We start from the raw sequence: 21,990 nt of genomic DNA on the forward strand, positions 1-21,990 counted from the left end.
TACCACTCAACAAAAACCCAGTGATTTCTTCTTTGATCCTGCTTCATAACCACACTCTCCGTGTAGCTAATCAACAACTATGCTGCTTGTAATACACATCCCTGTTTTAACCCTCTCTAACTTGTCCTTAACAGTAGTGTTTTCTTTCACATATCATATTTCTCCGAATATAGTCCCCCCCCCCCCCCTAATTTTGAGGCTTGAGTTTCCGGAAAAATTTTAAAAGTGCATTTGAATATAGTCCCCCCTTTACTTTTATCATGGGCATTTTTGGAAAGAAAGGGGGACTATATTCAGACAAATACGGTATTCTAATCTCCATTAATTCTTGCTATACCATTCTTCATTTGGTCCCAGTCATAGCTTACACACTGCACTTTCTGGTCCATATTTGATTTCCCTGTCGCAACACGGCGCATGTTTAACATACACATGTACTTGGATTCTTTTCATATTGAATTACGGGCTTGTGGACTCTTGCAATTCAAGCCTATTTTTCAAATCATTGGAAAAGAACTGTTGAAAACCAGATAGAGCGAGCCAGGGAGGTAATGGGTTCTTCCTCCGGAGTCAGGGACAGACGGGATATTTTCACTCAGCAAGCTGTATCTCATCTAACAAGAGGCTCCAGAGAAGCATCTTGTTGGTAAATTTTGCTTTTTCTATCAAGAGAATTATCAATTTTAATCATCTAAGAATATAGCCTTTCCAGTTATGTTTTTTTCCTACTCGGCAGGGTGTTAAAAGTTCTAATAATAACGAAATCAGATTCGAAAACTAGGCATTAATGGTAGAATGAGTTAATATCATTTTGCAACATAAAAGGAAACCAAATCAATGTGTATATTAATAATGCGTCGTGTTGCGACACGAAAATGCTACAATTCAAAGGAAGCTTCCGTGTGAAAAAATGGGAGATCATCAGACATAGCAAGTGTAAACAAACATTTCCTCGCACAGAATTAAAATTATCAGTGAAAATCATGAATATAATTGTTAATAGCAGGTTTCAGAAAAAGTAGAAGGAAATTATGAAAAAAATTGCCACAGGTGGGAATCTAACATGGAACTTGAGAGTGGTGTTCCATTACCTTAAGCACTAGACCATATTTACAAGTACGTAATACGGGCTAATACGTATCTTTTAAAGGAACTACATTGCACTCTTAAATGTTCACCTGCGTTTTTTTAAGTGTTAGATGTGAAAATAAGCTTAATATTGATTAACTGAGCTTGATTTTGAGCAATAAACGATTACATTCAACGCGTAGTGCATCTCTTGTGGGCTAACACGTATGTTTACCTGTGTCCTAGCGACTGGAACGCCTCTATTTATTGCGACTGGTGGGAATCAATGGAACTATGGGAGTGGTGAATCCTGTGTAGAGTATTTATGGCAATAACTCAGGTTGAGGTTTTCAGCAGTCTGTTGTCTACATCTTTGTCTTAAAAATACACTGGAACATATTTCATTCTAATTAGTTAGGTGTCACCCCTCACATTTTCCTGTACCTTCATGAAATTGTTTTCTTGTGTATGAATGGTGCAAGGACCTTTTTTGCCATCACTTTAAACTAAGCAGTTTTATTTTTGTTGAATGCCTTTAATTTCATGCGGAATAACCCCTTGCTCTGTTCTCTAAAAAATTTTCAGTGAAAGTCTATCAATTTCTTGATGTTTACTTTTATGCTGGCAATCTAACTCATTAGTGAAACTCAAGTGTCGGACAACATGTCACTGTTTTTGCATACAGCAGTGTGTAGTTTTCTTTGCATAAAGTAAGAATATGGTTCAGTCACGCAAATATTTACTACATATATGAGTAAATGAGAGGAATCTATCAGGAATGTGTTGACAGGATTTGGAATGAATTACGAAAGAGACCGCTGACAGTTAATGTGGTGATTGAATTATTTGGAAAAATGTGGTACTAAGGAATGAAAACCTGAATGGGGGTGTTGATAGAGATTTTGAGGTGCATGGGAATAAGATTTCAATTAGGAATTCCCGTGGTATTTGGGGTACTTTAAGTGGTGCTGAAGAAGTATTTCATGGCTGTGTTGAAATTCAAGGGAAGGAGCTGGTAAATTTTCTATTTGGTCACGAAAATGAAAGTACATAATTAAATATTTTTTTATAATTACTGGTCAAGGTGGAGGAAGATGGAACTTATCACAATCGTGGCCTAGTAAAGTAGTTACCAGGGAGAAGCAAAATAATTCAGCCTCGTTAGAACAATATAGCTCTTAGGTGGATCAGAATGCTGCTGCCTCAGGTAGTCAAATTGATAGAGGCGTAACTTGGTGAAAGCGATTCATTATTAAAATAAAATAAAAGAACTTTGTGCTTTCACATTAATATTTATTCACAAATTTATGACCATGGCTTCAATGTTAGACGTCATCATCGCCTGATGATGTCTAACATTGAAGCCATGGTCGTAAATTTGTGAATAAATATTAATGTGAAAGCACTAAGTTCTTCTTTTTAATTTTAATAATGAATAGTATTTGGTTTATTTGAAAAAATATGTAATGTATGAAAATTGATTACTGTGACAGCTGCTCAGACCAAGAAATGACAGCATGAAAAGATGAGGTCAACATAAAAATTTCTTATCAAGGATGCTTTTCCATTAAAATATTTGTGAGGGTGAGTTCCTTTTTAAGGGTTACACCAAATACTTTTACCTCTGAAGCTTTTAATGTCTCCCCCTGCTGGCTACATATTTAAGGTTTTTAATGGGCACCAAAATTTAATGAATGGCTGGCTTTATTGAATCCATTTTGAGAGGAAAATAAAATCCACAAAATTTAATCAGATAAAGTGACAAAAATTACATTAAAAATGTAGTCTTTAACCATTTAACTTAATTCAAATGACCTCTGTAACATTACAATTCACAAACATTTAGTTTGGAGGAGGTAATATTGAGGATCTGCAATACTATTTCAATAGAGATAAGAAAACAGGACAATTGCGAAGTATCTCATTGTATTGCATTGCAGGCTAAGTAATGGTTTGCTACAGTTTTAGAGTAACTATAGTATTAACACCAGTTACCTCATACTCGAAAACACCACACAAACACACCAAAGCTCGGATACTCAGTGCGAAATAGGAAATGAGTAGTGGAATTTAAAAAATGAGTATTGAATGCTAACGGCATATCTAGAGGTAATATGTGAATTAAATTACCCAGTGGGTTGTGGAGTTTCAATTAGTAACTGGAGAGAGATTTGCAGAGTAAAATTTTTTATTGCTTGATACTGAAAAACCTTACGTGAATGGAAAAGGGATATAGTTAATTATCTGTGTACAGGTGCAAAAGATTGGGTAAATAAGAATAAGCTGTGGCAGGTTTCTTGCTAATAATCATATTGATTGACAAGCGATTGCCAATTGTGATGTAAAATTAAGTCTGAGAGAGCAGATGGCTTTACATAACTCCATTGGTATGCAAGGGAATAAAACATGAGGGCCCTAATGTCATAACCTATGTTATTTAATTGCAGCTTGCCAGTTCATAGGGTGGAAGCATAAGTAGTCTGGAATCGTGACACATACTATGTCATTTTCAGGAAACCTGAAAAGAAATTTCCAGCGAAAAATACAGCTTGCGCCTAAGATTGAATACAGAGATACCATAAACATTACTTTATTGACCTTAATTTGGGGGCGGTCGAAATTACGTACGACACTTTACCGCGTAGGCCTCCGAAATCTATCCGTATTGTAGGCCTCTGAAACGTCAATATGTGAATGATTGGGTCATAAACAACCAAATCTCAGATAACCTCAGGTAATATTCAATAATTTTGGATAGGCCTTGTCTAGCCCTCTTCCTAAGTCATCTAAAAAATAAGATCATATAGGCAACTACACCACCGAGGATAGCTTTTTATTTGAGTGCAATTGACTGAGTCATCGTGCTTAACAAGGACACACCAGTGGAATAGAGCAACTGAGTTTTAAAAATTCAGCTGTGTTTCACGGCCTTCGACGGATTTCTCCAAAACAGAAGATCAGAAAATCACCTCGGATCATATTTCTAATAACACCTTTCGGCTACATGAAATTAAACCACTTGCATTTTAAGGACAGATACGTTTAACTGAACAGAAAAGCCTATCCACATCATAAGAGGAAAATTCCGCATTCGGCTAAGAACTCTTTAATATTAAGAACAACAACATCCTGTTTACAACATCGACGTCGCTACTCCGTTAAACTAGCAACGTTATACACCCTGACACACATTATTTAAAAAAATCACCTCCCTTCTGAACTCGGAAAGAAAATAAATTCCAGTTCGTGCACATTTGGACAAAACACGACACCAACAACAAGCCACACCAAAATATGACAGCATTAACTTTCAGGTTTCGGATTACACATCAACTCATAACACAGAAGGGGAATAATCCGTGTAAAGCACTCTCTCCTTGAAAAAAACTCTTACATATTTTTCACAACGGAACTACCCACTGCAATAAATAAGATTCCACCAATGCCAACACAACATCAATAAAAACCAGTGATAGCAACGCCCCGACGCCGTTTGGTTTGTATTGCGAATTCCGATTCTCAATTTCGAATACTATCAAGTGGTGTCGCTGTTTCCTCTTCTCCTTGCACTTTCGTTTATTCGTTCAGACGGCCAGCATTGGGAGCTGTAAAGGGACGAGAACTCTTTAAACAAGGTACTCTTGATTGTATATGTCCTTTTAAATTATTCACGTCTCATATTTTGCCGGAGTAATGATTTTGAGCCTTGGTTTGATTGTATTATTTCTGTATATTTGATAGATGGCCACTGCAGGAGTAACACGGCTCGCCAAACCTCAAATGCGAGGACTTCTTAATTCTCAGATTACAAGAAATATCTCTGTTGCTTTTGTATTAAGTATTGCTGCTGGTCTGGGCTACAAATTCGCCATAAGTGATCCACGCAAGCGCAGGATTGCGGAGTATTACAAGTATGTCCCTATCGTTTCATGTGGATACTACCTATCAATTTATATGTGAATTTCGTTGGTAAGATGAGAGTTATATTAACCTCTGAAACATATTTCTTTTTGCAGGACTTATGATGCCGATGCCGACTTCGATAGAATGAGGAAGGCAGGCGTTTTCCAATCAGCCAGTTCTAAGGGCTAAAAGTTATCCTTGTAATGTAAATTGTATATGAAAAACCAATTATTTCTTGTAGTATAATGTGATAATAAAATTATTTAGTCGCAACTGATTTTATTTTTAAGATGTAATATTACCATAAATTTGGGTCCTTGATACCGATATTAATAATGTTGAGCTCCAATAGATGAATATGGGCTAACTATTGAGTGGTGAGTGCACGAAAGGATGTAAATCGATTGCTACTGCCAAGTGCCAACGCATCAATTACAATTAAGGTGTTCGCGCTTCTCAGTGTAGTTATAATTACAGTACAACAGGTTACGAATAGAAAAGTTGCAAGAACAATAAATAAATAGAACAGTAACACTATACAGAACAAGTTTAGTAACTACGGTAAATTGTGTAGCCTCTGCTCCAATAGGAGTTCACGAAAACTCGATTTCAACATGGCTGGTGGCGGGAAGGTTTCCCATAATGCAACTGATTGATTTGCGCATGTCAGTTTGGAGCATTGCAAATGGCGGCACTTGTTATTGTTCCATGGCGTTTATGACTTCGTCCAAATTATGCCTGAATTTTCCCTACTACCAGGTAAGCTGTGGCTTATTGACAATGATTTTCATTCGTTGGGTATGTGAGTAGTCTTTCAGTTTCGTTGTATACTGTCTGTCGTCCGTCATGTAGCTATATATTAAAGGCCAAAATTGGTGTTACGGAAGATTTTCCGTCTTTACGGGATCAGTTTTCGAATCTCGAACGACTTTCTGTCGACGGAATTAAGTGCCTCTGGGTGATTGAAAGTCATGTTACTTATTTAAAAATTATGCGTACGACTTTCGAGCATGCGAGTGTTTATTAGTTATATTTTCGATGGCTATATGTGTTCTCATTTTGACGGAACTTTAGAAGCATGCTGCAGCGGAGCTCCACTCCCCCATGTCACAAAATGGAGGTCGCAATCCCCTTGAACGGCTTGGATATCGTATTAAGCAATATATGTAATTGTAAAGCTTGATTATGTGTTAAATTGCTTGAAAATGAGTTTAAACGTAGTAGCATGACGTTATAATGAAAAATATAGGTTGATAAACGAAAAGTGTTTACTGTTATGGAGGTTCCATGGAAATGTTGACGAACGTGACCGAGTACCGTTCTGTATACAACCCATAAATTAATTAAAACCGGTGTATAAGTGTAGATTTTGGGAAAAATTTTATTTAAGTTCTTGTATTTAATAGGATCACATTACTTTTTTCTACCGATAATGTGGTATAAATGATTAGTGAACGAAACGGAAGTTAATGGCTATGGAAAGTAAATCTTATGATCACGGAAAAACAAATTCTGGGTTGATTGGCGTCAGTGCTTTTCGAGCTGTGGATTTTTATGTTGTTTTATCGCATTATTCATGTCATGCCTGTTGGGTTTACTTAAATTTTACAATTTTGACAGACCGAGCATCAGCATTATTCAGTTGTGTTTGAGGAATGGTCTGTGTAATATACGGGTGCTTGTTGGTATTTTTGTAGTATTCCGTCATTTTAAAGCTAATCCAATGCATAAGACAAGTTTTGTGGACGTCATTGGTTTCGAGATGTCAAGATATGTTCGGATGATGAGAGTACTTGATATGCATATTGTGCGTTATTACTACGATAATGAATGACATATCCATTAGTTGGATGTTGATTTACAATTGGAGCGATTTATTCTCAATTTTTCTCATTTGCAGATTGCCTATTAATTTCCCAAAGAATTTGTTGGTTTTGCCCCTGAATGTGATCTGGAAAGCATGTAAGTTGGTTTGTTTGCTATAGTAGGTACTGAGTTTTTTATTTGATTTGTGTTAAGTGGTAATTAATTTTTATTATTTTACCTTTTGCTAAATAGAGATGGCCGCAGACAGTGATGGAGATCTTATTGAAACTGTGGTCACATGTGAAGGAGATTTAACTGATCCTGCCTTCCCTGATAGGTTCAATTATATTGTAAAAAATCTATGCAATATTTTATGTACAGGTAAGTGTTATGTTTCAACGTTTTTGTGTGTAAGTGTACGTTATTGTCTCTCACTGTTACTTTCTCTGGAAATTTTTTGTCATAGAATTAACCATTTCCCCTTTTATTTTCAAAATAACCCTATACAGTTATGTTGCCATTTGTTAAACTTCTCTTATATTGTTATCCTCCAGGAAAAGAAGAATCGTTAAGGGTTTCCAAAGTGGAGCCATGGAATTCAGTGCGAGTGACCTTCACTATACCTCGAGAGGCTGCCCAACGTTTGAGGCTTTTGGCTCAGCAGGGGGACCTGTCCCTCAGGCAGTTGGGTATCTTATCTGTCCAGGTAGAAGGAGATCAGGTAATCCATTTCTTTGTCTATAAAGTTCAATTTATTTCAATACCTAGGTTGTAGTTTGATAAAATTACTTTATCTATATCCAGGACTCATAATTTATTGGTCATTTGTCAAAATTAATGGCCGTATTCCATCAATGTTGTTTTTTGTTGCTGCTAAATCCAAAATATAATACTGATCTCATCTTTTAATGGTCATTATTTTGTTTCATACATATGTCTTTCCAAAGTTTCTTTGATATTCACCCTATTTCTATTATAAATTCATGCAGTTTTTTTTTCAGTACCTTACATTTTTGCTATCAAATGTGGCTAGTTTTGCATTATCTTTGAAATTGCCTCATTTTTTTTCTTATAATTCTATTGATGTAAACATTAATGAATATGATGACTCCAGCAAAGTCTTCAGGAGCCTTTAAATGACACATTGATCAGAATTAGGTTTAATTTGGGTTACTTTTTTCCATTTTTATGGGGTATGGTTGTGATATTTGTGTTTGCCATCCGCTATGTTCTTATAAATAGGCATTAGATGATTTTTACGGTTAACATCTATGGTGGCTTCATTTATTAGCAAAACAGTCAGGAATATAGACAGCAAAGGTTTTGTGATAGGAAGGGCAATACAATTGCATTTATCTATTTGGTAACTTAATATGAACCATATCTATTTGCTAGTTTTCTTCAATAGTGGTACAGTGCCTTAATTTGCTAACTACCTTAGTGAGGAATGGTAACCAGTTTTCCACAATGATCTCTCTTCATTTAGCGATGATTGTTAAGAAAAGAATCTTTTCCCTTTACATTATCTGATATTTAATGAACCTTGTTATCAGTGAACTGATTTGAATTAAACAGTTAATGATGGCAGTGAAGTATACCTTGAACCATATCTGCTTTCATTAGATGTAGGATTGCATTGCTCAATACTTATTAATGGTATTTAGTGCTACCATTATGTCACTGAAATATATGGTGTATAAAATTTTTGACATTGTCATTGGGTTCTATTCATTGCTAATGTTGCTCTACTGTTTCCAAGATTTTTTTCCTTTTTGATATCAGATTAGCGTTCCTCCTATTGAAATTTGTATTTCTGAAGTGCTTAATGTAAAGTTTTTGTTTTGGCATTAGTTTTTAATGGATATTTTTTTACCTATTATTTCAGGTAATATCGTTAACTATTGCTGGGCGGTTCAATGAGACTCAAGAAATCGTGCTACAGACAGAAACTAGACCAGTCAGCAATGGCCCAGGTCCTCCACCTGCCATTGATCCTGGACCAAGTGGTACAGTTTCAGGAGGAGCAGTTCGCAGTGTTGCTAGGTTACTTGGGGCAGCAGTGGTTGCTTCCAGTTCAGGAGTGACGCAGCCCCCCTCTCTTGCAGCTCCTCCATCAGCACCTACTCCTGGAGCTTCAGTGGGGACAACTCCACCACCTCCACCTCGTCCTCCTGATCAGTTTCGCAGTCCCAATGTTGTTGCTCCTGGGAGTGATCCAATCCCTATCCCCCCAAAGAATGTTTCCGTTGCTGCTCGGCCTGGTGGCTATGGACCTTTCCCTTTTGCGAGTATGACGCATGCAGCCCATGCTATGCAAAACCGGGAGTCACATCATCAAGGCTCAACTGTGGCTCCAGCGAATTCATCGGGAACTCCAGCTTCAGCAGTGTCTTCAACACAAACTGTTGGACCTGTTGTAGCTTCTCCTACCGGTGCTCCTCGTACTCCATCTACCCCAACTAGATTCCCCAACGTTCCCCCACCGCCATATCCAGGTACTGCAGGTGGTAACCTGCCCCCATCCAATACTCCACAGCCTGCTTCTGCCTTTGCCGCCACTCCTTCATCAAGCACCACGCCAGCCAGTGTAACGGTGGCTGGAACAAGCATCCCAATTCGTCACCCTGCACCCAGTCCTGTGGCAAACTGCACCCCTGCACGCCCCTCCAGTGGTGACCGTCCTTCTGCCCCAAATGTGGCCCTTTCCAGCCCCCTCTTGGTGAATCTTCTTCAAAATGATGGCGGAACCACACCTGGTCGCATGCCACCACCTTCTGTGGATAAGCAACGGAAGACTAAAAAGGTCACTGCGAGGCGGAGGGCAGTGGCTGGCGAGGTATCCTCACCTGGTGGTTCTTCTCCCCTCCTATCACCTGGCTCTCCATCATCTAACTCCTCCAATCCTGACTCATCACAGCCTCTCCCTGTGTCCCCTTTTAACATATCCCTTGCCACTGTCCCAAATCTCAATCTGTCACCCCCTCCAGCTGTTGAAGGTACTGCTGCAGCACCAAGGACAACGCCGGATAACTCCACTAGCTCGCATGTTCTGCCATCGCAGCCCCAGCACCTCCAAACTTTGCACACAAATTCCCACCAGAATGCAGGACAAGCTCAAACTGCATCCATTCCCACGGGCATTGTAAGGGCTCGACCCCAGACCAACGGGGACCAGACAGCCCTTGGCTCCAATCACCAGAGAGCTACTGTGGGTCCCAGTGGAAATGCATCTGTTTCTCAACCCTCTACACAGTTAAATGTTCAGTCCAAGCACAGTATTATGCGTGGTAATAGTAGTGGAGTTGTGGCAGGAGTCACTTCTGGTTTGGGAAGGGGAGCTGTGAGAGGGCCGACTCCTCAACCTAGACCTGTGGGTGTCTCTCCTATTCGCCCTCCACACTCTCAAGCTCCCCCTCCTTACCCAGGAGTTCAGCAGGCCTCTGCAAGGCTTCAGAGACCACCGTCAGCTCTCCAGAATCAGCAGTCAAATGTGGTGCACAATTCCATCTCTCATTCTATACACCACAAAACTGTGCTCAGTGGGCAATATAATGCCGATTTCAAGTTTACTCCAACCAGCGTCAGTGCTGACACTCGCATTGGCATCCCTGGCGTCCAAGCTCCTGTTGTGACTCCCACAAAAACTACCACATCTGCAACATGGGGTCAGAGGGCACAGCAGATGAATTCGCAGAATGAAGGCACCGCAGCGAATGTGGCTCAAACAGTCAAGTCTGGTGGAAGAGACTCGCCTACTGTCTCGGAAGTAAATTCTACGAGTGCTGCTAGCAAGAAAGAAACTAGTCAAAAGAAAGAAAGGCGGGAAGCAAATTCTCCACCTCCCTCCCCTCCTCCCCTAACGTCATCTGGTAAAAAGCGCCAATTCCTCATAAATCCTCTTACTGGGCATTTGGAACCCATGCCTAGTGATAGCAGTTCAGAAAGTGAGCCGGAATTGCCCCCAGAGCCCTTTTTCCCCAGTTTCCACGAGAGGCCTGATTCAGTGTTTTCTGACGAAGAGGAGTCTAACGTTAGTACTGTTTCTCGGAAGGAAACGACGGATCAGTCCGATTCGGAGGCCACGGTGAAATCCACTGCCAGCTCGATAGAGAGTAGGCCGAAAGCTGGGTCTGGAGAAACTTCACAGAGCTCCTTGGTGTCAGTTGGCCAATCCTCGAGGGAAATTGTTGGTGGTCCTCTCCTGGTTGGAGGTTCCGGTAACGGGCCTGGGGAGAAAATTAAACTGCGGTTGAAGCTGGAAAAGAGCGAGCCAGTTATGCCTGCCTATAAGGTGGATGTCTCCTTTGTGAATGTGCCTCCAATTAAAAAAGCTGACAAGACGGTGGGAGGGGGTATGAGCGGGTCCATTGGGAGGACATTAAGCGTCGGATCCCTCAGTTCCGGGGTGTCGAGCAGTGTTGGTAGTCCTCTTACCAGTTCTGTGCCCTCGGGGATGTCTGGTCAGATGGGAGTTTCTGGTAGTGGTGAACCTCGTGTGCCTCCCCTTCACATATCTCTCCGAGGGCGTAATGCTGCTGTTGTGGTGGGGCGGAAAGAGGAGAAGGATGCCAAGAGGTTTAGGGAGAAGGAGATGGGTTCAGATAGCAGTGGTATGGTCGGCTCTCCAGGGTCTGCTATTACGGGGAGCATCAAAGGAAGTTGTCCAACTGGGCTAGGTGTGATGCATCCGGGAGGAATAATTGGCAGACAGCCCCCAGAAAAGGTAAACAAGAGGAGCAAGGTTAATAGGTCAAGAACGAAGGAAGGTGTGTTGGGGGGTGTGGAGGAGAATAGGTTGAAAAGACCGTCGGCTTCAAAGACTGCGAAGGCAAAAGTCGTTAAAGAAGCGACTCCAAGCTCTACGCTTGGATCGATTTCTGGTGTTGGTCATGTCATGAGTGGCAGATCCGCCGAGGAACCCTTGGAAACCAGTGCAATGAGGTGGAAAGCTAAGTTGAGGGACCTAGATGATGTGCCACTAAAGTCTCGAGCAAGGGACCGAAACTTTGAGGAGCAGGCATCTAAAGGGTCAGGAGAAATAGTGACAGGCTCGGTAACGGTTGAAATGGGCAAAATACCTTCCAAAGTGCATGATGAACATAGTGCCATCAATAGATTGCATTCTGGGAGTCCAAGGCCCATTGATACTGAAGGGAAAGCAGGGTCTTTAGGGTCCCTGGTAGTTGCTGGAGCTCCGGGAGCCCACCGTGGCAAGCGGAGAGGTGAGGTGAAGAAGAAGGCGGGCATGGTGGGAGCTCCGTCGCTTTCTTCGTTATTGCCCCGCAAAGACCATCACATGTCAGCAGGGGACATCATTGAGGGCGAGAGTGGAAGGGTCGAGCAAGTTGGACGAGGTCGTGGAGGAAGTGGTGGTGATCTCAGAGGTGTGGGCAAGCAAGTGGGGGGAGATGGACTCCGGAGGATTAGGTTGACGGGAATGTTCTCATCCTTACAGCCCATGGCAGCCAGCCATAGTGACGCGGAAAGTGTTACTAACACGCCAAGGAGTGTGGCTTCGGGGGTAATGTGCTCAGGAACGAGTGGTGGTGGCAGTTCGAGAGTGCATTCGAGGCGAGAAGGTCGTAGTGAGAGCCTTGAAAGGACGGCAGTGCCGAATGTGGACAGTGGGATCTCATCAACTGGAGTGCTAAGAAACGCTCGAAGTGTTGAGGCGAGGTATGGTCATTCATCAATGGAGAATGGTGAGTTGGCAGTGGGGAGTCTGTTGTCGACACCTGGGGCCAAGAGAAATGTGGGAGGTGGTGCAATGTTTGGTGGGAGAGAGGTGAAAGGAGGTGTGGGGGGTGTAGAAAGGAAGGTTCCAAGTGAGAGCAAAACGGAAGAATCCAAGATTTTGCATCCCCAGGGTCGAAGGAACCATCCAAGTGATAAGGATAAGGATCTCAGTTTCACAGGTAACTTAGTTTTATTATTGTAATTATTAGGAGGCATTAGTGGTACGGTTATTTATATTGGGCCTAATAGCAAATGATCTTGTTGGTTGATTGGTAAAGTTCCTAATATAAGTGATCATATCGGTAATTTTAAATCGTACCGCTTATTTGTTCATCACAAAGGCAATAGGTGTTTAACTGTATCACATTTCTCTTTTAGAATTATCCAAAACCAAAAATAGGTGTGATGTTTGATGATTCGTTGCCTATTTTGTCTTTGAATTTCCTACGGACCATTTGTTAGTAAAATAATTACTGGTGCCCTGAGTGTTGCTCAGTTGATTGTCTAATAGTATTCATACTTCTCTGCCGGACTCTCCTTGAAGGGTGTGAACTATCTCAGATGATGTATCTTGCAGTAGTGCGAAACATGGTCCGAATCACGGAGTGTGCTAGAAATTTCAGACGAGATTACATTGCCTCAACATCGTTAATGCATTGGTTCCACTTTCTGAAATTCCAGTCATCTGTTTAGGAATTCTGTTTTTATTTGGTTAAGGACACTAACAATCAAGTAATACATGGCTACCTGGTGATTCCTTAAATATTTAATGTGATGGTCCCGTTTTTCTGTATTTGTTGTGGAAGTTATGAATTTTGCCCCAGAAATATCTTGGGAATACTTTTAGGAGAGAAACGAAATGTTATCTCGTTATTCCTGCTTTGATTTATATTTAAATCATTAAGTTTTTCATTCTCTGCTTATTCTTCGCTAAAGTATTGATATAAGTGTTCTGCTCAAACGGTTCACTTCAATAAGAGTCAATAACTCCTGAATTTAAGAACTGCATTATTGCCAGTAATGATTATAGGTTTTGCATTTACAGGTATGCATAAGTAGTGGTAAATTTCCCAGTGCACCTTAGGTAGGGTGTTTCAAATAACTATCAAATTTCTGCTCATAATTTTTCTCACAATATAAATATGTAGTTTTTTTTTTTGCTTTATAGAAGTTGCCTGGTGCTAAGATATAAGGTTGATTTAATTGATGGTTTCATTTTTCATTAACACTGAGAGTAGACCTGGTTTTTAGCTACCTGGTTGTTACATAGATTAAATTCCTAGCAGTAAAATTGTGTCACTTATTGACTTGTGTGTCTGAATGCTTATATTTAACTACCCCTAAGTAATGAGAACTAAGTATTTGGTTGATGCTTAATTGATGCGTTTTTCTAGTAATTAGCTACAGCAGCATAACGAAATGCCTGGTTGTAACAAAACGATCATGTGCATGTATTTTTTTCCCTTACGATCATCTATAGGAATTTGGTCCCATGGTAATTTAATTTCAATGTTAACTCTCCAAAGAAAAGTTTTCTACTGTCTTATTTTGTCTTAGCCTGTCATTTTATGCTAACATTTCATTTTCAAAATTTAGATAGTGGAATATACCAAGACAATAAAGTTACAAGTTAACAAGTAAATAGGTTAAAGGGCGATAATTTCAGCGGGATAAAGGTTGAAGTTTTGAATGTGCAGGAGTAATGACAGAAAATCCTGTAAAGTAGGAGAGAATGTCAGTGGAACAAAGGAAATTCTATTGCTAAATTTCTATAAATGCTTCCAAGAATGCTTATTATGGAAATATGGGACTGACTCATTTATTCATGAATTATCCCAAGCACATTGTATTCCATGGATTTTCCATGTTTGTCGGTATCCTGGGGTGAAATTGATGAAATTCTAGAAGTATATTTATCTGAAAGTAATGTATATGTTTACTTTCACTAAGAACTTTACCTAGTACTGGATGACAGAAGTCATTGTTCCCTAAATCTGTTTCCTCACAGTTACGACAAGTTTGTTGGCCTAGTTTATGGGCAGATATTGACAATTAAATGATTTAAACATCCTTAACCATCCATTTCAATACTATTTTATGCTTGGGAAATCATATCTTAAAACAAATTGTCGAGTAAATTTTTATGGTTGTATAAGTAAATAAAGATTTAACTTTACCCCAATTATTTATTTCACAATGATGTCCACCAACTGGCAGTTATTTAAAATCCAGGAAAAACCAAAGTGTCTGTAAAATCAGTTATAATTTGCTCTTGAACGTTACTTTTACAATGAAAGATCTTAATCCACTCTAAGAAACTGGTTGTGTTTATCAAACCATTAATATCCATGGCATAAAGTCTCATTAAAAACGATGTGTAAACAGGCCTTTGGAATGCATTTAAGAAAAAGAACAAAAATTATCAGAAACATAGGTTTTAAAAAATTTCGGTTGCTTCACTTTTTACCTTTACTGTGAACTCTACTTTCTCTGGTAATACATTAGATAATGAAATTTAGTTTGGTTCTTTTATGTTCAACGCCACTGTACTCTTCATTGTAGATAGATATCATCCATCCCTTCTAGTGAGTAGCCTCTGTGTCATCACTTAATGCATAGGGTCAATGTATACCTTACAGTGGTTCAGATAACTTCTTTGTTGTCAGTACCGAGGCTGCTGAGGGATAGTTTTTGCCTGTAACTATAAACACTTGATACATTATTCTTTTAATCATTTGAAAATTGCATTTACTCCACTATGAATTAGGAAATTTATTTGGTGACTTTCATGCTGGTGGAGGTCAAAAATAAAATGCCGTGAATTGTATTTTTTGAAATGGTTTGAAGTTACAATTCTGGTGGGAAATAAAACACTCTTTACTACTGCTTATTAAAGAAAAGTGATGTAATGAAAGAAGTGATTGTATGATGATTATTTTGACTATGATGTACTGTTTGCTCATAATTTCAGTGTCTTTAATGTCATGTATACTTCTCAATGACTCTTTTTTGAAGTCATTTTTGTAAACATTCTTTTTAATAGCTAAAGACACAGAAGTTCTATTTGTCCACATAAATGAATTGAAAACTTAGTTAGACAACCAAATTGTCAAATAGTATCTTTGTTTGTTTTTAAACATTTTAGTTTTATTTGTCACTTCTTTTTGTTTTCTTTGTACATTAACCAGGACATCGTTTGACCAGACACAAGATAAATATTATGTAATTTGTTGGAGAAAAGATTTAATGTTGTATACAGTGTTACACTTTCTCTTTTTCATTATTTATCAATTGAAGTATTGTTAACTTATATATTTGTTTATGTCCCATATTCTTTTATTTCTTCATGGTATCTTAGGCGCAATTTCAAAATCCATCAAGCATGTACATTGTATATGGTTCAGTTTTCAGAGTATTTTTTGTTATCCAAGATGTCCTGTGGATCCATTTTTTTATATACCTACTTGTATTACCTACCTAGCTTTTGTTTTTGGTCATTATTGCAGAATTTCCTGCACCATGTGTGTGAGTGCCCCTAGGAAAAATCATCTCCCTTCACATGAGGATCACCCAAATTCTTCAACCTATATTTAAGAGAATAAGTTGGTTTTGGCATTTGGTTTATTTTTTCTAGTAATCTTTTAAAATGAAACCAATTTTCAACCAATTCATCATAAAAGGTGAACCCCCATATTTTAGCTAATTTTCTTGGAAATAATTAGTAGGGAGAGGGGAAAGCTATCAGCTCACACCTTAAGCTTTGGCAACTATGTAAACCTTATTCATCCTTGTTGTGAGAGAATCATGCTTTTAGTACTATTAAGTATAATTTTTATTTCATACAATGAAGGTTGGAATGGCCTGCTTGCTTATCAAACAGTACTGTTCTTTACTTAGGTTGCTTGAGAACCCCCACCCACACAATTTTTGGATTTCAAGTCACAGAAATGACCAAATGGATGAAATTTTCTAATGAAAGGCCTGCTGCTCGGCCAAATCTGCAGGCAATGGCTAATATATCTAGAATTATTCATAATCTATTTATTATCTTAACTATCTTCATTCCCAAACATTTAGTCCACTGAAACTCATGCCTGTTAAAATTGTCATTAACAGGGTTCCCACTCAACCTTGAAAACCTTAAAACCCTGAATAAGCCGTGAATTTCTTATACTGTGAAAAAACCTGGAAAAAGTCATGAATTTCGTCCTGAAGCTGCTAAAGCCTTAAAAATCTCTCAATCTTGATTTTACAAATGTACTTAGAACTGCGATTGACAGATTAAAAGAAAAATGGATATTTCAATCATATTTCAAGGTCAGTCAATCGCAGGCATGCTCACAGATTTATCTGGACACATCTTTTGAAGCGCTATTATTGGTCTGTGTGCCATGATGACACATTGGCCTTAAGCCTATACTAAAGCCGAAAGACTGGTAACCAAAGTGCTCATTAACATTTGCGAAAATGCAGCCATTTCTTAACTTCTCTGGCACCCTAGTCCCTCTATTTTCCCACTCTCAACCTTTAGCCGGAGCTGAATTTTGCAAGCAATATGTGACGTCAGGAGAGATAGTACTTTCATTGCTGTGTTTGCATTCACAGTGTCTGTCGTGTTTGTAAAATTCTTAGTTAACATGCAGCGGATGATTGTTTCATGATCAATATTTCTGCCTAAAATGATTTACAGTTGAGGACCCCAAATCCAGAAAGCTTGGGACCGAAGGGCTTCTGGATTTCTGGTCTTCATAGTATATTTAGTAAATTAATTAATTTATACATGTGCACAGGCTTTTGTACTTGATATTTGATATCCTTATGTGTCCCTGACAAGGTTCTTAGCATATGTCCATAGCATGTGCTAACTTCCTACTCATCCCAGAAAAAGGCTTGGAGAGTGGTGCCACGAGGTGGCAAGTCAAAATACTACGCAGAGGAATTTTCAAATGTTCTGGATTTCTGGTTTTCCGGGTTTCTGGATTCCGGATTTGAGGTCCTCAACTGCATGTACAAATGAATTTGAAGACATTTAGATCATGAAAACCTGGAAAAAACTGTGAATTTTATCATTTAGATTGAGTGGGAACCCTGATTAAACATTTTTCTTTCATAATGGCATTTCATTGAACAGTGTTTTATGGCACAAAATCCTTTTTCTTATTGATTCTTACGTATCATGTTTGTTTGGTTGTTAGTCAATTATTGTTGTATTTTCATTGCCAGGAATCAGATATCATGCTTATGCCAAAAGATTACTCTGCACTTTTCCTTTCATTTTCTCGTGTTAAAGTAGAAAATTCTTTTTGAATGAAGAGCTATGACTCTCTAATTCTGCATAATTTATTTGGTCATGGTTTCATCATGGAACATCATCAACAGGGATTAACACAGGTAAAAATAGACAACTGTGCATAAATAAATTATTTGGAATTATGAAGTCATAGCTCTTCATTTGCAGTGATAAGCTAATTCCACCAAGTCAAGCTGGAGACTTCTACTTTCATTCAGACAATCCATTTGCACTCTAAATTCAGTTCTTGGTATATAGCTGACCCAGGCACTTTTTGTTGGTGGTAAGGATTTCTTAAGTTACTTGACCTTTCATACTCCTAGTCAGTCAGCTTTATACGAAAATAGGTCAAGGTCGCCCTACTTTAAAGCACCTAGAACCATATCTTTGATCCATAGTGATGACTAGGTCAGAAACAAATTGATTAATTCCCAAGTGATAGTTCTTTGTCATATCCCAAGTGATCCTTTGACATATTTTATGATTCATGAAATGCTCTTATTAGATAGTTTACATCTAATTTCTTTACTGTTGTAACAATGGGTTGTTATTATTGTAATAATTTGAGATATGATATCAGTTATGTTGCAAGATATGGAATACACATTATGGTATTTTTAATATTTTCCCTTTGTTTTGACCAACTTTTTCTTGTTTTTTTCTGTTATTCTTGTGATTTAAAGATGATTTGTACCCCAAAAAGTTCTATTGATGGACTAATAGAGTACCAATGAGCCTTATAAAATTTCTAATTTTATTTGGTAAAGAATTCAAAAACAAGCATCGATAATAATTAGGAAAAATTAGTATATAAATTTTGAAAGCCTATTCTTTTACGATTAAAACATTTTTGTCATGAGCTACAAAAGATTATATTTACAACTTTCTTCGTATTGATTTTTTTTTTACCAGGGTGAGTTTTTTGGAACAGTAAATATTCTTGTGGAAATAAAGCATACTTAATGCTTAATGTGTGATGTATGACTTCATTTTGACTATATAGCTCTATTGTATGCTGTGATTGAGTCAAGGTTTGGAATCATATATTAATCATTGTTCTTGGAGTACCGACTTTTTTATAAATAAGTAATTTTCCTTGGTATTTAATGATATATTTTACTATTTAGTAATGTACATATTATAATTTTATGTTAAACACGTGCATTTTAACCCCCAGAACAAGTTATGTTTCTTGGTGAGAATGAGTGAATTCCTGAATCCATATCCTTTCAAGTTAATGTTTTACCCTTAAGGTTGTAGTACCACCTCTCCGTAACTATTACTGCTAGAAGAATAACTTTTGTTCCAAGCATTGTGAAACTGAAGAGCAACATAAGATTTGGGAATGGGTAAATTCAGTGAAATGTTTTTCTCGTGCATTATTAGTCAATCAACTATCGTTCTATATATAACAGTAATTTAAAGGCCTACACCTGTGTTACCTGACAACTGGTCTGTCAAATGTAAGGTACTTCACTGTATAGGACTCTTTTGTGTCTACATAAACCAAATTCAGACAGTTTTCATACTCTTAATACATGTTGTCTAACATGTTAACTTTTTCTCTCATGGAAGATTCTACTGCCTTTGCATATTTTTACTGACGAGTTTGGTTTAGGTGTAACAAACTTTGAACCATATTTAAAGTTTGGCTTCATTGAGTTATACTCATATGTAGGATGTATGGTTTACTGTTTTGCATTTATGCTTATATTTATACTTATAAGCATTTAAACTGTTTGAGTTCTTATGTTCTGTACGTTTACTTATTATATTTAATTTGATTCCTTTTTTACATAATCTCGTGATCAAGAAGTACAGGAGGTTTTGGATGGTGGAAACTTAAGTACATATATAAGCTATTGAGATTTAAGTATTGCCTTGTGGACTCTGTATTCTTCAATACTTAATCATTTTGCTACTCACTGGCAATTATTGTTTTAAAATGGGGAAATTATTGATGTTTTGAATGAAAACTTATGGGAAGCCGTGAAGTTCACATGATCCATGATAAATAAGCATTTGTTTATTTCGCATGGTTTGACACTAGAGTTACCAGATTTCTTTAGGGAAATGAAACGAAAACTTAAAACAAAGTTGGGAAGCGTTGTGTGTCATTGTTTTGCATTCCTTTATCGGGAGTATAGAACATAATTTGGTGAACCATAATTTTCAGTACCATGCCATGTCTGTTGGGGTCTTGTAAGTCTTATTAAAAAGTTTAGGTGTGAAGGTATTTTGGTCCTTATTCTGTTCTCTAAATTAGTTTCTCAGTTCTAAGGTAGATTTTTAACCTTCTGTAGTCGTAGAAGTTTTGCAGGAAATCCTGTCCCTGTTGCATTAAACTTTGCCTTTTTTTGTATTTCTGTAATCTAAATCCATCTCACCATTAAGCTTTGAGAATATAAGTTTAACTCTCTTTATTACAAATTAAAATTTTCACCCTTGCTTTTACTTGATTTTACAGACTCTCAGGGTGCATTATTAGCTGTGAAGGTGATATCCAGGGGCACGAAGAGTAGCAGTCCATTGCCTTCCTCCAGTCAAACTCTTTCTCAGGAATCAACCTCCAGTGGACCAGTAAAGAAGGAACACCTTCATGTGCCATCACCTTTCAAGCCAAGTGAACCTGTGATATCCGAACACACTCATTCGTCAGTGTCAGCTACTCAGAAATTAGATGGTCTTGTTTACCCACCAAAGGTGGACAGACAAAAAAGAGATATTGTTAGTGGCAGTGGATTAATGTTTAGTCGGGACATATCCTCCAGTAATGTTAGTGATTCAAAGAGCAGTTCTCACGGCAAAGTAGATGTGCTACAGAATCCTTCAAGGCCCCCTGCAGGCTCTAGTGCAGTTCTTCCTCCTATGTCCTTACCTGTCTCCTCAGCTACTGGAAGTAGCACTATCACCAATGCTCCATCTTCATCCAAGGCCCCTAATAGGACTGCTGGCATGGGCCAACTTCCGAATGATGTAACACATGCTAAGGTATCACTACCAATTATGTCTGGTAAGTCAGGCCCCAACTGCATTAATGATAAAGCAGTGGAATCCCATTCAGTGAATGTGAGTAGAAAAGGCGAATCAGGATCCAGTGAAAAGACTAGGGGATTACAGCAAGGCCAGTCATTTTCTAGTGCTAAGAAATTGGGTCTAGAAAAAGCCAAAGCTGGTAAAGCTTCAGTGCCTGGTGTGATGACTGGTGGAGGAAGGTTGGTAGACAAATCCACTACCAAGGTCAGTCAAGCTGGTGCTCCTACTGAAAAGAGGGAATCATCCAAGTCTCCTGCTAATTCTCCTCCTTTAACACCTTCTCCATCCCCATTACCTGCTGAGGTGAAGTCAAAAGTTTCCACACTCTCCATAGACCTTAAGGGGAAGAATCCTTCACCTATGATTAGAGAAATGAAGTTAAAAAATCCTCAAATGATATCATCAGTGGACTTGAATGCCAAGCGTTCATTGCCTTCATCTCCTAAAAAAGACATGAATGCCCAGCAGGTGCACCAGCATATTAGGAAAGCCATTGAGACTTTAGCCATGATAAAGAAAGAGCATCGGGTTATTGGTAAATCTTCACCTCACTTCATAGCAACAGAGAAAGAATCTGAGGAGAAAGCTGTGGAACGTCCATCAGAAGAATTCTGTGAAACACCTTATGTGGTAAGTCTTCACAATTAAGCTTCCACTCAACATGGTTGTGTGTTAATGCAACAAAATTGATTGCTACTAGATAATTACTTTAATCTTATTTGTTGAAGTTAAATATATATCTTCTCATTGAAACTACAGTACTTAAAATGCTTTTAATGAGGCGAGAAGAAATTATCTCAAGAATGGAAAGATTTTTTAAAATTTTCGGTGAATTTAATATATGGCCTGGTAAAGGAATTGGTAAATGTATTTATCACATCCTCTTTAGCCACGCACTTGATTTTCACACATTCAGGATAAGGAGCCAATCCCTTTCACTGGGACTCTGGGCACTTCAGATATATTGTTTATGAGGTGTCTGAAGGCTTCACGTAAGATTTAGACCCACGATACTTTGATGAGCAGCTAAGCACTCCACCCACTAGGCTACCATGCTCCCATAGGTATACTAAATCACAAGATGCTCATCAATTATACCAATATAATCAATGCAGATGGACAAATTAAGACCCCTTTGCTCATGACTATCA

The 21,990-nt window shown here is 38.3% G+C and overlaps 1 protein-coding gene and 1 long non-coding RNA gene across 3 annotated transcripts in view; both read left to right on the forward strand.

Annotated features, from left to right (window-relative positions):
• Positions 1-4,648: 4,648 nt before the first annotated feature.
• LOC124156020 lies at positions 4,649-5,244 on the forward strand. Its single transcript, XR_006864253.1, has 3 exons — positions 4,649-4,703; positions 4,810-4,979; positions 5,085-5,244. It is a non-coding gene; the product is annotated as an uncharacterized LOC124156020 (long non-coding RNA).
• A 406-nt stretch (positions 5,245-5,650) lies between these two features.
• Positions 5,651-21,990, forward strand: part of LOC124156021 (mucin-19-like) — a 63,655-nt gene continuing 47,315 nt past the window's right edge. Inside the window, exons 1-6 of one of the 2 annotated variants that reach the window (XM_046530301.1) lie at positions 5,651-5,730; positions 6,872-6,933; positions 7,030-7,158; positions 7,332-7,498; positions 8,663-12,692; positions 20,271-21,469. In XM_046530301.1, the coding sequence (XP_046386257.1) occupies positions 7,032-7,158; positions 7,332-7,498; positions 8,663-12,692; positions 20,271-21,469 (5,523 nt within the window). In that variant the 5' untranslated portion in view covers positions 5,651-5,730; positions 6,872-6,933; positions 7,030-7,031. Of the gene's footprint in view, positions 5,731-5,874; positions 6,779-6,871; positions 6,934-7,029; positions 7,159-7,331; positions 7,499-8,662; positions 12,693-20,270; positions 21,470-21,990 lie in introns of those variants that run through there. The other variant, XM_046530302.1, reaches the window with a different exon arrangement.

Source organism: Ischnura elegans, chromosome 3, assembly GCF_921293095.1.
Source record: "Ischnura elegans chromosome 3, ioIscEleg1.1, whole genome shotgun sequence".
Classification (NCBI taxonomy): Eukaryota; Metazoa; Arthropoda; class Insecta; order Odonata; family Coenagrionidae; genus Ischnura; species Ischnura elegans.